This window comes from Tenebrio molitor, chromosome 5, assembly GCF_963966145.1.
Source record: "Tenebrio molitor chromosome 5, icTenMoli1.1, whole genome shotgun sequence".
NCBI classification, from domain to species: Eukaryota; Metazoa; Arthropoda; class Insecta; order Coleoptera; family Tenebrionidae; genus Tenebrio; species Tenebrio molitor.
The window spans coordinates 14,530,031-14,545,602 of record NC_091050.1 but is presented as its reverse complement, the minus strand read 5'-3'; the positions used below and the strand labels follow the sequence as shown (position 1 = coordinate 14,545,602).

General features: G+C 41.7%; 4 protein-coding genes across 12 annotated transcripts; 2 read left to right on the top strand and 2 right to left on the bottom strand.

The window, feature by feature from the left end:
- Positions 1-2,534: 2,534 nt before the first annotated feature.
- LOC138131123 (DNA-directed RNA polymerase II subunit Rpb4-like) lies at positions 2,535-6,516 on the bottom strand. 5 transcript variants are annotated; one of them, XM_069047931.1, is made up of 4 exons: positions 4,896-5,034; positions 4,645-4,830; positions 3,743-4,596; positions 3,147-3,627 (listed from the first exon to the last, which is right to left on the bottom strand). In XM_069047931.1, the coding sequence occupies exons 2-4, from the start codon at positions 4,703-4,705 to the stop codon at positions 3,166-3,168; spliced, it is 1,377 nt and encodes a 458-aa protein (XP_068904032.1). In that variant the 5' UTR covers positions 4,706-4,830; positions 4,896-5,034; the 3' UTR covers positions 3,147-3,165. The 5 variants fall into 5 exon arrangements, with proteins under 5 accessions (XP_068904035.1, XP_068904036.1, XP_068904032.1 ...); XM_069047934.1 differs by lacking the exons at positions 3,147-3,627; positions 3,743-4,596; positions 4,645-4,830; positions 4,896-5,034 and adding exons at positions 2,535-2,873; positions 2,928-3,108; positions 6,357-6,516; XM_069047935.1 differs by lacking the exons at positions 3,147-3,627; positions 3,743-4,596; positions 4,896-5,034 and adding exons at positions 2,535-2,873; positions 2,928-3,108 and having other exon boundaries at positions 4,645-4,822.
- LOC138131157 (rhodanese domain-containing protein CG4456-like) lies at positions 5,016-5,690 on the top strand. The gene has a single exon (XM_069047990.1). The coding sequence runs from the start codon at positions 5,016-5,018 to the stop codon at positions 5,472-5,474; it is 459 nt and encodes a 152-aa protein (XP_068904091.1). The 3' UTR covers positions 5,475-5,690.
- On the top strand, positions 6,133-15,542 carry LOC138131140 (bcl-2-related ovarian killer protein-like). Of its 4 annotated transcripts, none has more exons than XM_069047967.1 (3): positions 6,133-6,290; positions 14,616-15,290; positions 15,342-15,542. In XM_069047967.1, the coding sequence occupies exons 2-3, from the start codon at positions 14,628-14,630 to the stop codon at positions 15,447-15,449; spliced, it is 771 nt and encodes a 256-aa protein (XP_068904068.1). In that variant the 5' UTR covers positions 6,133-6,290; positions 14,616-14,627; the 3' UTR covers positions 15,450-15,542. The 4 variants fall into 4 exon arrangements, with proteins under 4 accessions (XP_068904068.1, XP_068904065.1, XP_068904066.1 ...); XM_069047964.1 differs by having other exon boundaries at positions 6,134-6,290; positions 15,338-15,542; XM_069047965.1 differs by lacking the exon at positions 6,133-6,290 and adding an exon at positions 13,951-14,094 and having other exon boundaries at positions 15,338-15,542.
- LOC138131124 (uncharacterized) lies at positions 6,996-13,608 on the bottom strand. Of its 2 annotated transcripts, none has more exons than XM_069047936.1 (4): positions 8,386-13,608; positions 8,123-8,304; positions 7,572-7,825; positions 6,996-7,526 (listed from the first exon to the last, which is right to left on the bottom strand). In XM_069047936.1, the coding sequence occupies exons 1-4, from the start codon at positions 9,000-9,002 to the stop codon at positions 7,269-7,271; spliced, it is 1,311 nt and encodes a 436-aa protein (XP_068904037.1). In that variant the 5' UTR covers positions 9,003-13,608; the 3' UTR covers positions 6,996-7,268. The 2 variants fall into 2 exon arrangements, with proteins under 2 accessions (XP_068904037.1, XP_068904038.1); XM_069047937.1 differs by having other exon boundaries at positions 8,401-13,608.
- Positions 15,543-15,572: the final 30 nt, after the last annotated feature.

The window sequence follows — 15,572 nt, the reverse complement described above, 5'->3', positions numbered from 1 at the left end:
AGTCCCTCCACGATGTAAGTACTATTCCGGACACGGAATCTTGGCCATAATTGACATTTAACTGACAAATATGTGTGAAATGGCCTTTATTGAATATAACCCAACTTTTGAATTGATAATGCCATTTCCTTGCTTTTTTGATGTCAGAATAAAAACTTCAAAGTGATTTTTAATAATTGTCATTTATTAATGACGCTAATGATTGGTTTACATCATTTTTTTTTAGAAATGTCAAAAAAATGTTGGCCAAGATTCCGTGTCCGGAATAGTAAAGTCCATTCACGTTGGATTTTCCTAGTCAAGGTCAAATAATTCAATATTGTGGCGGTGTGATTTTTAGTTCAAAAATGGGTAATTGTTCACTTTAACTACTTCTGGAATTTTCGCGTTTTTTCTGGCTAGACAGCCTCAGGACGTCCTCCTACATCGTTTCCCACCAGTCAAACCTTGTGCAAATGAAAATTTTCCTTACCCTTTAGTTATACTAAGACTTGGCGCGACCTTGACGCGACCTTGAAACACAACAAGAGAGAAAAAAAAGGCATTTGCACAAGGTTTGAATGGTGGGAAACGATCTAGGAGGACGCCCTGAGGCTGTCTAGCCAGAAAAAATGCGAAAATTCCAGAAGTAGTTAAAGTGAACAATTACCCAAAAATGCTTTAGCTGTGTATGTCACCAATACGGGCTGATAAAGTAACCAAGAAACCAAGTCATTCGTAGACTGTAGAGGTTATGTTATTCGCTGTCAGCAAAGAAACAGTCATTTTTCAAATATTGTTATTAACATTTTTAGAGGATAACAATAGGTAATAATACATCCATTTTGTTATCATTTGCACTAAAAATGGTGTCAGTTGTTAATCGGTATGATAGGTTTAGGAACATACAATAGGTATAAAAAAAATACCTAACTCCTACCTACTGGTGTTGTATTTTTCTGCTTGCGTTGTTGATTAAGTGAAAAAACCCTTAATGACTACATTTACCTACTTAACCTTCTGCGACTAACATGATGAGTGATGAGGAGCAAGAATAAGTTATAGAAAATGAACCCAATAGGAAATTGTGTGAAGTTTCTTTCATTGGAAGCAATGGAAGTAAGGAATGCATCTAAATGATGGAACAAATTTGGCAATAAAATTTCAGTTATTCAGAGACAGTTCCACGTTTTGATTGTGGTTGTGACGTTTCAAGAATGTATTGTTACAATTGCATACCACAAAAGAAAGGTGTATTTTGATTCTTAATGATTTTTTTCTAATTTAAGTTTTTTTGGTGTACATATGTATTACCTTTAAAATAACGTTGTATTGTTAAAACTGCTCAATAAAGGTCGTAAATAGATTATAATCATGTTAATACGTACAATACATTAAATATTAAAGGATTCTAACTAATTAATTTTCGAAATGAAGCTATTTTTTCTTGAGTCCGTATTAGCTTGCGGGTTTCGTCACATTATGACATTACGTCAGTTGTGGAAGGTTAACGCAATTTTAAAATTAACCTTTTGTCTTTTCGCCATGGTAAAATCACCCAGGAATAGAATTTTATTAAAAAATCTGTGACTTTATTTCACACGTCAAACTAACATTCAAAATTAAAGACGTCAAATCGCTCTCAATCGCTCTATCACGAATAAAACAGAATAATGTAAAAATTACTAGGAAAGGAGGCGCAGGCTTGCAACGTGACGACAATTTGGCAGGGAAAATCCAACGTGAATGGACTTTACCTACTATTGGGAGCACGGAATTTCGGGCAGACTTCAGATTTGACTGATATAAGATGTGAAATAGGCTTTAGGTTCTAGACGTATTCTAATAACCTCATTTTATTATCTACCTATTATTGTCACATATCATTTTGACAAATTGCATTCATTAATCCTGAAAAGTGTTTTGATGTGATTTTTCGAAAACTAAACAGTCTTCGCTTAAACTTTGGAAATCAATAACTAAAATGTAAAATAATTGTGATAGTTTATTTTGAAGTTCAGTCAAAATTAATTATTATTACATTTATGACAATAAAGCTTGCTTAGACTACAACGGGGTTTTTAAATGACTAATAAATTGCTGCCCGAAATTCCATGCTCCCAATAGTACGACTGCTCTAATTTTGTTCATTCATGTCGGATTTTTGGAATATCTAAGCTTTAAACAGAGTAAATTGATTGTCAAAATGACAAGAATCGAAAGTGGGGTTACGGTTTCTAAAGGTTTATTTACAATTTATGGGAATGTCAAGATAGTGACGGCTAAAAATTTCTGTCCGCCATTATTATGTACGAAATTTATGTGGCAACATTCTGTGGTGGCAACCCTGTGGGTAGGATAGAGTTGACATTTCTTTGACAGTTTATAGTCGCGCAATTTTTATTACCAACTCCGACAGTCCTTGTTGATTACCTCGTATTTTGACCCTCCGCGACCAGGAGATAAAAATGGTGGAGGCGCCAGGTAAATATTTTTGAATTCTGTAAATTATCAAACTAGACACCGACTAAACTGGACCAAAATAACAACACGAATTAACAGGGAATTAATTTATTTTTGAGGGCGTATTACAAAATGCATATTATTTTAAAAGATAAACCGATTCGCTATATTCCTGCTATACTCTGTAGTAAAAAATCGCAAAATCTTTACAAAACACGTTCAATCTTATCACAAGGACACACTTCTCATTAACTCATCAGTACTGTATGCTACGCTTGGTTTGAATGTCGTCCAGCACGGCTTGCAACTCTTCATCCTCGAATCTTCCCTCCAACGATGGAATCAAAGACTTTGCCTCTTCGGTCGTCTCGGGACACAAATTGGCAATCGCGGCCAACTCGAACTTGTGCAACTTCTTCTGCATCAACAAACTGCAACAAAAACTGTAAACAACGAGACTCGCGATTGCGACGAAATAAAATTACTTCCGAACCGCCGAGATCGTTTCCTTGTTCTTGAACTTCCTGAACCTGTCCGTGTAGGTGAGCGTCTTCATGAACACGTCCGAGAACTCTTGTTCGTCTTCCGCCGACTCGTTCTGCGCCTTCCGGTGCTCCAGCAACATGTGGACCTCCGATATGAGCAAAGTCTCGGCGTTCTCGAACTCTGCAAAACAATTTCTTTCTTTGAAATAAAACGCCACATGCTAGTTCACAAATATATTTAAAACATCTTGAACACGATCATGACACCGGCTTCACGATGTAGCCCTCCTGCACTAGAAAATCGAACAACCGGCGAGTCTTGTTCACGTCGATCTTTAGTATCTTCCTCGCCGTCTTCAGCTTGATCGACCCCATCTTTTTGTTCTCGGCGATGAGGATCTCCTTCAACTCCAAGTACGTGATGGGGACGAGCCGCACCGTACGACACAAATCCCGCTCCGAGACAGTAAGCTTTTCGTATCCCGGCATCCCGATTATTTCGATCGGGGTGAATCCGGCTTTCTTCTTGGTCAGCTGAAGATCCACCGGGAAGTTCCGGTTGTTCAGCTTCCAGTTCAGCTGGGTGTTCGCGTGGAACGCCTTCAAGTCGTTCTCGCACTTTTCGTGGATCTGTTTCAGCTTGAGGAACAAGCGGGCGTCGGCCAAGGACGTGATTCCTTTCTGGCGCAACTCGCACAATCTGAAAACAGCCCTGCTTCAATCTCCGGATCCCGACAACACCCCCAAGCTTTCAAGATCTCTCTTGAGTATTTTGTTTTGGTTCTTTCCAAAAAAATCTGAATTAACAACCTTACGATTTGGATTTTGAGCTCCCCGCTGCGGTGCAGCCCCTCCATCAGCATCTCAAATTGGACGGGAGTGCAGAACTGCATGAACCTGATCAGTTTCTCGTAGACGGGGCGCGTGATGGTGACGTCGTAGCGGTGCAACCACGCGTGAACTTTCCTCAAAATGATCAGGCCGTGCTCTCGAATGATGCGCTTCCAGCGCTGCCTCTCCACCAGTCGTCTGTTGTAAATCTGGATGATGGAGCACTGCAGGTTCGTGACCAAATCAAAATGGGGGTCACCTCGATCGACCGGTTTCAAATTGGACAACAAATCTTCGGCGGTGGAGTCGAACTCGCACTCGAAATCGGACCTCGCGGGGTTATAACCCGCCAACGACTTGTACCCCACGGTATTGGGCGAGTACCTGGGGGGCTCGTCCGTATCACTTATTCTACACCTGTAGGGCACAACCGGTTCGAGAAAAACCGCCGCGTCGGTCTCTTTTACTTTGGGCAATCGACCGGACCCGCGCCTTTCCAGATAGAAATAATCGTAATGCGATTTAATCTCTTTGAGAGTCCGATTTGGCAACTCTTTCGCGATTAAATTCCAGTTGCCATACTTCTGCAACGAGTCCAATAACACCGTTTCCTCCCTCGCCGTCCAGTCTGTACCTTCGAACACGGGAAAATCGTCCCGGATTATGTGATAATCGTGGTCGTTCCGGTGCCCCCCGAACTCCGCACCTTTCGAGAAACACACCGCACAAATGTTCACCTTGCACAACGCACAGTAAATATAAGGCGCCACTAGATCACACGCACAACTCGCACAAACGCAATCTGTCTCACTGTTTGAATAAAAACGGGGGCCCTCGTCTGAAATTGAGACATGATACACCTAGAAAAGTGCGAGTGGGGGCTCACCTTTGGGGAACTGCAAGTCGGCAGCGTCTTCCTCCGTCAGGTCGGTGTTTGCGTTCGCCATTCTCTTATTCCAGCAAAATTCGACTTAACACAGCGAAATGCAACGCTCGAATGTATTTGAGGTTATGTTTTTATTTGTGATTGGGAGAAATAACTTGCGTGACCAACATGACCAACCCAAAGTTACTAAATCATTTCATTCGTCAATATTTTTGTATTTAATTTAATTTAACAGATTTCTCGATACTCACTCATCTCTACGATCCTATTTATAATAGTTAATAAAATCGACAATCACTTTTGCTTAGGGTCGTAATAAGATTAATACGAAATTTTGAGGTTATGTTCGTGTTTTTAATCGCCAAATCACGATGTCTGTTTTAAGGGGGCGACTTTTAAGACCTGTGTTTTGCACCAACCCACAAATCTACTCGATGATTTGTGATGTTGCAAACCGTCCGTTTACGATTTTGTCGACATTGTGCAACAGAGCGATTGCATCATTTGAAGAGGTTAAGTCGGTGAAAAACGACCAAAAAACTCTACTGATCGACGTACGAGAGCCTCAGGAGCTACAAGAAACCGGAGTGATCCCGGGAAGCATCAACATCCCCCTAGGCGAGGTCGAGACAGTCTTGAAACGCACCTCTTCTGAAGATTTCCTGAAACGTTACGGCAAAGAAAAACCGGGGCGCAGCGCCTCGATTATCTTTTCCTGCAAGTCAGGGAAGCGCAGCGCTGACGCACAAGACGTAGCGGCGAAATTGGGGTTCGATAACACCAAAAACTACCTAGGGGGTTGGTTGGATTGGGAGGAGAGAAATAAGTAGAAGCGCGTGTGCACTGTATACACTAGAAATAGAGTCCCGGTGGTTTAAGCTTGTCAATTTGTTTATTCGGTGATATTCAATTAATATTTGAAAAATCTGATTTTTATTGGTGCGTGACGAAGGCCGATTATTTTTAGGACGAGTGGGCCCCCTACAGCTAATCACTGTTTATGCAAAATGTAGATAAGTCCTGAATAAATTGATTGTTCAATGAAATTTTTTCATGCTTTATGGGTTGGCGTAAGTAGCGGGAGTTAAAAATAGTAAAGCGAGCGAAAGTCAATCAATCATGGCAACGCAAAGACACCAGCTCAATAAATCACGCCTTGATATAGATCATGGATCGGGTGGTGGGGCCCAGACGCACAACCACCCAAAGGATACCACATCTTAGGAGTAGTTTGAATTTTGTCACTCTTTGCTGCCGTGTTTTCCCCCTAAAAATGTTTTCTTCGCGCTTGTTATAAAACACCACCTCTGACCTTGCAATTGTGCACACACGATAGAAAAATGTGTCGAAATTTTCGTTTCGTTTCTCTAGGGCCGACGACGTTACCGAAGAGCTTTGGAGCCCTCGAAGTAGGAGCGCGGGTCGTGCATCATCGCTCGATCGTGGAGTTTAATTGGACTTGACCGGCGCGCCAAAAACCGTTTCATATCACATGTTGCGTTCGTTTAGTAAGTATAGCCGAGGCAAAGTTACCATTCCCAGTTGCTCGTCCATATCATATCAGCTAATCCAGGTCGCCGGTTGCGTGGATTATCACGTCGGTGCATTCCGAGGGGACGACGTCGCTGACGCAGCTCTTCGCTAAGGTAAGCCCCAGCCTCTGACCTCGCGATTTTTTATCACTGACGATTCTCGATCACCTTGATACTCACCGACGTACGCACGTTGCCCAATTACATCCACGGTGCAGTTTTTTGCGCCCGCTAATCTTCCGACTTTCATGTTCAATCCGAATTATCAGCTTATTTACATTACGTGTTATTATCACAGCAGAAACACTGCGACTAGCCGCGTGCTCGTGTGTGTACTTTTTTCCTAACAACAAAACAAACACTCAATCGAGGAGGACCGCGTGCTCTCTTCAACCATCGATTCGAAGATCGACGTCTTGCGAAGGGCCCCGAGAGGAGTCTTGTCCGGTTCATTGCTTGCCAACAAGAGAATCCAGCTCGGGGCGCCTCTTGAATGCAAATTCACCGCATCGACGTGTTTTATTATTTAAATTAGCTTCAATAACGACTTTACTTTCGAAACACACGTATTGTTCGGTGCGTGCGGCGACTACTAGTGACAACGCAAGGATTGAATGCGAAGAATCCACCCCCGTGCACTCCAAAGTCTTTCTGGAAGAGTTGCAGACTTAGGGCGAACCCTTGCGGTGTTCCAGTCCCAAGTTGCGCCCTTATCGCGCAACCTTTATCGCTCGACGTCCTCGAAACGCACACAACAAACAAATCCACGGTGAAAATGGACTCGATTCGAGCCTGTTCCGAAACAAAGAAAAGAAAAACTTGTGTTTCCGTTTTGATTTATTAACAACAGCGATAGCACAATTACAGACAATTAGCGAAGTAATTAAAAAACAATTTTCGCTTGGTTGCCTTATATGCTAACGCAATAACACTCATTGATGTCAATTAATTATTGACATCCGTACTTCACATTGTGTTCCATCGCGCAATCGATGAATTATTAATTTCGACGATCCAAACAGCTCTCGAGTCCATAATATCGCTACTTAAAATAGATTACACCGACCGTGTCCGGCACCGTAACAGAAACCATCAATTTTGAGGAATGCAGTGGCGTGCGACTGGTTTTCCTTTGGGTTTGATCGTCAGGCAGAGGACGATGCAGGCGAGGATGCAGGAGACGAGCCCCAAGCCGAGAAGAGGCCAGTTGAAAGTCTTGCGGAGTTGCAGCGGAGGGTCTTTCGGTAGGACCCGAAACTGGAAGCGGGACTCCCAATCGGTGACCACATCCGAGTCGTTGGAGATAGCTCTGGCCGCCCTAGTTCTGGCGGCGTCCTCGCAGGTCTTGCTCTGCGTCGAGATTTAGAATGTGGAGGTGCGAGTGGCGAGTATTACCTGGTAGCAGTCGCGGGGGCGCAGACAGGCCGACATCCGGACGGACAGCATGAGGTCGTCGGCGGGGGCGGCGCCCTGGAAGAGGAACGCGCGGAACGGGAAGTGCACCGTCAAAGGGGCGACTTGCTGGGGTTGGTGCGGACAGATGGAGCGCAGCGTGGGGTTGCGGCAGCCGTGCTCGTCCACCAGGACGGCGCTCCGGTGAGAGGAGGCGCTGCGGATGACCACCGAGCCCATGCGGCTGTACTTCCATCCTGAGAAGGGACCAAATCGGTATCGATTCTGCTTCTATAAATACTCCCGTGATCTGTTTACGCGTTGGGAGTTGTCGCCGAACAAAGTTGAGACGTCAAAGCGAAGCTTTTGAATTCGGGTAATTAATGATAACGAACGGAACGGTGGCGACGCCCACTAGAGATTAATTCAGAGCTTTTTCGTTGCCCCGGAGAAAAGTTTTCACGCGATAACTGAACGATACAGTCGGAAGTTGCGAATTTTCTCCCAGCTTTTCATTTTCAATCGATCAAAATCAAAAAATACTTTGGGCTCACCATCTCCATCCCGTACGGTGGTCCTCAACATGAGCTCGTCCCCCAGGCGGACAGCGCTGCCCTGTTGGATTGGTTGGTCAAAAACTCCATTGTTTCGTCGTAAGATGGTGACCACAGTGTCGAACTTGCGCTGGTTGCCCCCTGATGCGATCGCAATCGGTCTGGTATTGGAGCGCCCCTGTCTGAAACCATCAAAACCGCAATATTTCTTAAACGGAACAATGTAACATCGACGTTATGTGACACCATGTTACGTAACATACTTGTTACATACGTACTGGAAGTGCGCGTTGAGCTTGAGATGTTTTGTGTGCGAAACGATGGTCTCCTGAGGGACGCACTGGAGCGTTACCAGAGGATCTTCGGCTAACCGGAGTCCCGGAACTGAGGCCATCCTCACAACTAGACACATCCTGACGTCACAAGCGCGAATCCCGCAGTCGGTCATCTTCTGTCCTTCGAGCTCTATCCTGAAGATGTTTGAGCCGACTGGGGCCACGACGCACTCAGGTGTGGACCCCTCCATCACGGGAAACCCTGCGGTCCTGACAAAAGTCCTGAAGTAACCGTTGCCATCTCGGGAGTCCAGACAGGACATGTTCAGCACTTGCAGCGTTTGTTTGGATGTTGGGGGCAGGTAGAGACCTGGGGGTGCCGGAATGACGACGGTGTCGTCCAACGGGGGCAAGATCTCGTCGTGCAAGGGGGGCACGTACGTGGGGACCACTTCGTCGTGGAGCGGCGGAGGTAAGTAGATCGGAGCGGGTGAAGTGGACGGCTCGTCGAATTGCAGGGGTGGCTGCGGGTATAAATAGCCGTCTCCTAGGACGACCGCAGCCGTCCCCAACACTCCCACAACCGTCTGCAATGTCTTGTACATCTCTCTGAGTGACTGAATGGTGACGGCGTCGCGTCTTTATTTATAGGAACGGTACTTTGGGAATCGTGATCTGCGGGTTCGGGTGCACTCATTCTCGATTTCGGTGTTAATCTCGTGTTTTGTGGACGTGCATAATGGGTTTTATTGATTTGTGATGTCGGATGGGTTCGTGGACAAGCACGGAACTTGTTGATAAATGGGAGCGTGCTAGTGAAATTTTGTGAGTAGTGCTAATGTGGCCCAAATTCTGGCGGTACAAGGATTGATCGTGCGACGCTAATAATGCAGATGAGGTGTCACAGCGAGGAAATCGGAGATGGAGCGAGGCTGGGTCTGAACCGGAACAAAGATGTCGAGGTTTTCTAGAAGATAAGACAAAGTGGATTCTACGATTTACGATTTTTCGGAAAGCTTTAAACTGAGCGAATATGCGAAGAATTTTCTAATTTTTTCTGAAGCCTGAAATATCGTTAGAGGACGCGACGAAACCAAAATTATCAACTTACGGCGAGAAATGAGTGGATTATGAATTTTTCCTTTAAAAAGTTGCACGGTTCTAAAAAAATATTTTTTAAATTGGAAAGAAAAAATAAATAAAATGAAATATTTTTAGCAGTCTTCCAACAAGATAAAAAATTTAAAAAGTACTTAACAGAAACGTAATTTGGGCATTTCGTGTACTGTCATATCCTCCCGAGGAAAAATTAATGTCTGTTCTCTGTTCACATTTCAAAAATTTAATTTGACCTCGGGGAAAATGTACCACCACAGACAATTCCAATACATTTTGTTGAACAAATTCCTTTCTTTTTAAAACGCATTTATTATTAATGTTATTATTATTATTATTTGACACGTGTCATCAGTTTGACAAATTAAATTAACGTATCGGTTGTGCCAACTTATAATTGAATTTTTTTAATAAACAATTGTCAAAACGTTGTCATGTTGGTATGAGCCAAACAGTGATTTTCATGATAATACGATTAGTCACACTGAGTGTCAACATTTTTTTAATGTAACTGAGCCTGCGCCCCGACGAGCGAGAGTTTATTTCAAATTCGGAAAAGATTTCTCCTGATTTCTCATTAAATTTGTTTTGAAAATGAATTCGCGGAAGAAAGGTACGGGAAGTGAAGTGAACATAACCTTAACTATGATTTGGTGTCAAATTGTTATACAGCTGGTCCATATGCCCACATTTTAGGTAGGTAGGTACAGAGTGGTTTTTTTACTGCATTTTAACATTGACAATTGTTTATTAAAAAAATTTCACTATATATCGTCTTCAGTTACTACTTACAGACGGGATGGATCAGTAGGATCATTATTAATTATCTTAAAAAACGAGCAGAGTAGCGCGGATTTTCTATTTTCAATTTTGCCGTAAAATAAAAAAATCTACGGTTCAGTAGATTTAGGATATTTTGTATGTGTATTGTGATGGTTGGTATTGGTATTGGTACTGACATTTGTATTTTGATAATTCCATAACGATAAGCTAAAAATCGCAGAAGATGCAAGAACTTTTATTTTGCTTAAGCTGTCAATAATAATTTGTTTCCTAGAAGGTCACGAGAGAATTACGAGAAAGAATTTGTTAATTTTGAAAGACGGTGTAAAGCACGTGTGAAGAAAATAAAGTTTCGATCTTGCAGTTCAGCGTTTTAATGTCACCAACCTTTCAAAATAAAGTGTTCCGTATGGAAATGAAACCCGACAGAGTTTCATAACGACTTCATTATAGCCGGAAAATAGAAAAAACATTTGGGAATGTTGTTTTTTCGTTTTTCGCTAGAAGGAACTGACGAAATTGTGTGATGTCAGATGTTCGTATACAAGAACATATAATTTTTGATTTACTTGGTCCATTCTATCCGCTCTCTCAAAATCTGTTGTACAGCTGGAAAATCAAATAAATTTGGGGAACACTCATCTTCCATCGTTTGGAGGAATATTCCTAAGAATTTCTGTTGAACTTTTCCGAACAAAATTTCCAATTATGTTTGGACTCACAAGAGTAGATTTAAATCTTTCAAAGTTGGAAATAAGTCAATTACCTACCAGTCCTACCACTCTTCCAGTGTAAAGGAGTTTGATCATTACTTGTCGCAAATACACGTGGCAACGCTGTTGAATTTTGATCTATATAGGGGAAAATGAACAATGAGGTGGAATTTTTCAATTATTCCCCAGTGTATTAAAGCAACCTTTATTTTTTGTAGTTTTTTTTAAATCACATTTCTTCCTTTTCACGTCATTTTACTAAAGTTTTCTAAAACAGACGTCAGCTTGACAAAATTAAACTCTCATTTCAGTTCAGTTCAACATGAGACCCGCGGAACGGGTAAAAAAAAAATACATAATTATAATTCAGAATAAGTGGCATCGCGGTAGGCGTTGGAAATTCAAATTTACGTTGGCAGCAAGACTCTAATAATACCCTAGTTTCGATGCTGTTGGTAACCTTCGCTTTTAATTTGACCTTGATATTATCATTGGAATCGTTTTGTGTTTATTTTCTTGTTATAAGTATTTGGAATTTCCTTGTTTCATTTATGAAAAGTGTATTATTTGTGTGGGGGTTATCTCTGCTGTGGCTGAAAACCATGTTAAAATTATGTAACGCATAACCTCAGAATAAAGTAATGACGGTTTTACATGTTTACTAAATTTTTTGACATAACATAAAGCTCACTTTAGAGAATGAATGCCTACCGCGATGCCACTTATTCTGAATTATACTATACCTATGCCTAAAAAACGAAAATATACACAAGCGAGTCATTCTAACATCAACGATGAAATAACTTACTCAGTTGGTTCGTTTGTCAACAACAAATATTAATGTTAATATTGATACACTGGTTAGTGAAAACCAACATCCCCAAACTTCCCACTTTTTTTGTATATTTGCTATTTTTTGAATAAATGAAATACCAGTACCTAGTAATTTATTTAACGTTTCAATCGCGTTTTAAACTGGCCCATTCATGCCAAAAAAGCCTAATTTAGGTACACACGAACGAGTTGAATACAACTTTTCCATTTTCCATTTTCTAGATTTTCATCTTCTACACACTGATATGCGGTAAAGACCTAATTTTATTAGGAGTAATATTGGATAAAATAATTCACTGTCACACCGATTTTTTTTTCTCATGTCAATAAACCCATGGCAACAAAAAATCACACTAAGCGACTCGACAATCATAGGTGATTAGTGACAGAAGCTTAGGACTTAATTTGAAAAAAATTACATTCAAATTGGAGAGGTTTATTAGTGTAAACTTGGATAAACAGTTGTATTATACTCGCGGGACATTCATTTAGCCCGCTCGCATAATAAATAACAATTTTTTGTTCGACGAGCCACTTCAAGGCTCCAAATCGCTTAAAATCTTTAAAATTAGTTTGGCGTTTCGTTTTGACAAGTTGTGACATTTATCAAAATCCGTTCATACAGGAGAAAATTCTCAAATTCTGCTAGTGCCGAACAAAAAATAAATAATGATATTGAGTGATTCAAAATGATTGTGGATAAGTATGGCAACTATGTACTATTGCGATCATTAAATTTTGGACATCATTTTTCTGTCATATAAAAAAAATTACTCTAAATTATGCTTTATTGAAATTGTCACACATGAAATGATGAAATTGTTGTCGTCACATTTATCTACAAATTGTCAACATGAGCGATGACAAAATATTAAGTTTATAGTTTTTATTTATTTATTTTCTATCTATTTTTTATTAATTAAAACCTCGTTCTATTCCATTTGTCTGATTTTTAAAACTTCTTGAATGTTTTGTCGGTAAATTTGACATTCACATTTTCAAAATTGACACAATCAAAATTAAGGTCGTTTTAGAATCTATGACAGCACGATGACACTAGTGTCCAAAATTTATTGATCGCGACTGTACGAAAATTTATGTGGCAACTGTGTGGATGGGGTATGACATTTGTATGAAAAAATGGCATTTCATAAGCGTGCATTTCTTTTTATATCTATAGTTGACTCAAGTTGCAAAAAAACCACTTGTCATTTGCAACAGCGTTTTTTCAATATTTTTGAACCAAATAAAGGCATAAAGGTACCAGAAAATCATAGTTTGGGTTGAATATTTTCCATATAAGTACAGTTTTAAAGTAATTTCAAATGACTAATGCCATAAAAGTGCTGTTGCAAAGACCAACCATTGCACATTAATTTCACAATTTTCAAAATTGCGCAACTGTAAACTGTCAAAGAAGTGTCAATTCTATCCTACCTATACAGAGTTGCCACATAAATTTTCGTACGTATGTGCCACACTTATCCACAATCATTTTGAATCACCCAATAAAAACAAGTTTTTTTTTGTACCTATTACAAATCACTGATAAAGTTGCATAATTATAATACGAAGTATTTTATGATGCGACCCTCACAACCGCAATTTTATCTACAGCGGCCCTTGGGCCACTTGAAGTTGCACAGTCCTGATCTACTGCACAGGATTATACGGATATTTATTGTTTAACCAATGCAAGTCAACAGGTAGATATTGGATCTTTGATCCGTGAACAAGGTTTATCTTATCCATTAGTATTTCACATGAATTAAATTTAAAAAAATCAAAATACAAACAAAGAACCACTGTTCGAGTAGTTAAATAACTTTTGCATTAAAAAAGAAGTCGTATGAGGGAAAGCGAATGGATACATTCGAAGAAATAACAAACAGGATTCACTTTATCGCTTTATTAAGTGTCAGTTTTGTTCAGTTTATGTTATAAAACATTTGCTCCTTTTGCTGTCCCCGCCGCTCCTATCTCAATACGATCGTTGAATTGCATCAACGTTATTTTTCCACCAAGTTTTGTTTAATGTAAAAACATATTTTGATAAAAAATATTTGCTGTGAGTTAACTGTTGCCTTCAGACTTTAAAACAACTCAGTAGTTTTAGATTTTCTACAAAACCTGCTTTGGTAGTTCTAAATTTGTTTCCTTTTATCAACAAAAATAACACTAAATTTTAAACGGGAAAGTGTTGTGACTTTGGCCTTTCTGTAGTATATTTATCCAAGAGAATTGATTTGAGGTAAATAAAAATAAACTGATTAATTCTAATGGTGTAACGGAGGAACAATAAATTCATTAACACATAGAGGAACTGCGTAAGATCTGTGTAAACACGAGGGTTTGTTGTATTGCGAAACATCCACGGCAGTCCATTTGTTTGCGTCAATTACTAAAAAAAATTGATTTTTTCCAATGAAATAAAAATTGTTTAAACGTGACGTGACATTCGGTATTGAAAGAAAATTTGTTTCCACATTTCGCGGTTCGAATTGTTCTGCTTCGTTAAGTGACGACTGCCAACACATTCGAACAATTATTTTTGCGATAAGCCTCGCCATTCAAGTCACACAAATTCCTCCGACTCCATTTCACGCACCCACTTTCCCCGCCGCTGTTCCGAACTATGCGCTCCATTCCTTCACGATAGATAAATCATAAAAACATTGTTATAACACCCGATAACTCATCCCGTTTAAAAATAGTCAAGTATAACAAACTAGAAAAATTGATGAACACACGCTTAATCGTCTCTTGTTGCAGCGCACTTGATGCATGGTCAGCGTCGACCGGCCCATGGAGGGCGCCCGCCCCCGCGGTGTGCCGCCACCTCGCCGCAAGTTCAGCTTTCCCGCCGCCCTCACCATCTCCACCGACCCGGCCGGACCTTCCACGACTAAGCGGCGCTTCAGCAACGTCGGCGACGCCGTCACCCGCAAGCTCTCCACCACCATCGGCTGGCGGCGGCCCCCCGAGGAAGTGGTGGCGGTGGGCCGCGCCCTGTGCGCCCTCTACATCCGCAGCCGCCTGAAACGCGCCAGTCTGTTCAACCGTAAACTGGGACTGACTCGTGTGCGTAGCACCGTCAGCGCGGTCCCTGGGAGCGGCGGCGCCTCCGTCAGAGAAGTGTTCCCGGGCCTGGCGTGTGCTTGCGCTGAACTGGAGCGGGCCCACCCCCGCCTCTACCTCAACATCGCCCGGCAGACGGGGGTGGGCTCCGAGACGGGCGCCGGCGGGTTGTTGGCTGCGATCGGACACCAGCTGTTACGCTGTGACCCCACGTGGGGGAAGGTGGTGGCGGTGTTCAGCGTGGCTGGGGGACTGGCCGTGGACTGCGTGCGGCTGGGCCATCCGGAGAACCTCCACGACTTGCTGGACGGGATGACGGAACTGCTGGAGGACCGGCTGGCCATGTGGGTGGCGGCTAATGGAGGATGGGTGCGTAAAAACTCTCTTGTCGCAGCATCTGTTACCATTGTTTGCAGACAGGACTCAGCGGTCACTGCCGACCGGAGGATCAAGACATCTCTTTCGTCGAATATCTCGGAATCTTCGCGCTGGTACTTGCGATTCTGCTCACCGCATACATCATCGTGAGGTTCTTCGTCAGATTCAGCATGTAAATAGCAGTAGCTTATATTAAGTATCGTTGTATTTTAGAACCAGTTAATAAACAATTGCGTAACAAAACGTTTTGTTTTTCCGCACTAATGAAACGGC

Coding starts and splice junctions, on each gene's coding strand:
- LOC138131124 (XM_069047936.1), bottom strand. CDS start 9,002: ATGTACAAGACATTGCAGACGGTTGTGGGAGTGTTGGGGACGGCTGCG. Junction 7,826..8,122: donor CACCGTACGGGATGGAGATG/GTGAGCCCAAAG, acceptor GTCCCTTCTCAG/GATGGAAGTACAGCCGCATG. Junction 7,527..7,571: donor GCCCCCGCGACTGCTACCAG/GTAATACTCGCC, acceptor ATCTCGACGCAG/AGCAAGACCTGCGAGGACGC.
- LOC138131157 (XM_069047990.1), top strand. CDS start 5,016: ATGTCTGTTTTAAGGGGGCGACTTTTAAGACCTGTGTTTTGCACCAAC.
- LOC138131123 (XM_069047931.1), bottom strand. CDS start 4,705: ATGGCGAACGCAAACACCGACCTGACGGAGGAAGACGCTGCCGACTTG. Junction 4,597..4,644: donor CGACTTGCAGTTCCCCAAAG/GTGAGCCCCCAC, acceptor TCTCAATTTCAG/ACGAGGGCCCCCGTTTTTAT. Junction 3,628..3,742: donor GGGAGCTCAAAATCCAAATC/GTAAGGTTGTTA, acceptor GGCTGTTTTCAG/ATTGTGCGAGTTGCGCCAGA.
- LOC138131140 (XM_069047964.1), top strand. CDS start 14,628: ATGGTCAGCGTCGACCGGCCCATGGAGGGCGCCCGCCCCCGCGGTGTG. Junction 15,291..15,337: donor TGGCGGCTAATGGAGGATGG/GTGCGTAAAAAC, acceptor CATTGTTTGCAG/ACAGGACTCAGCGGTCACTG.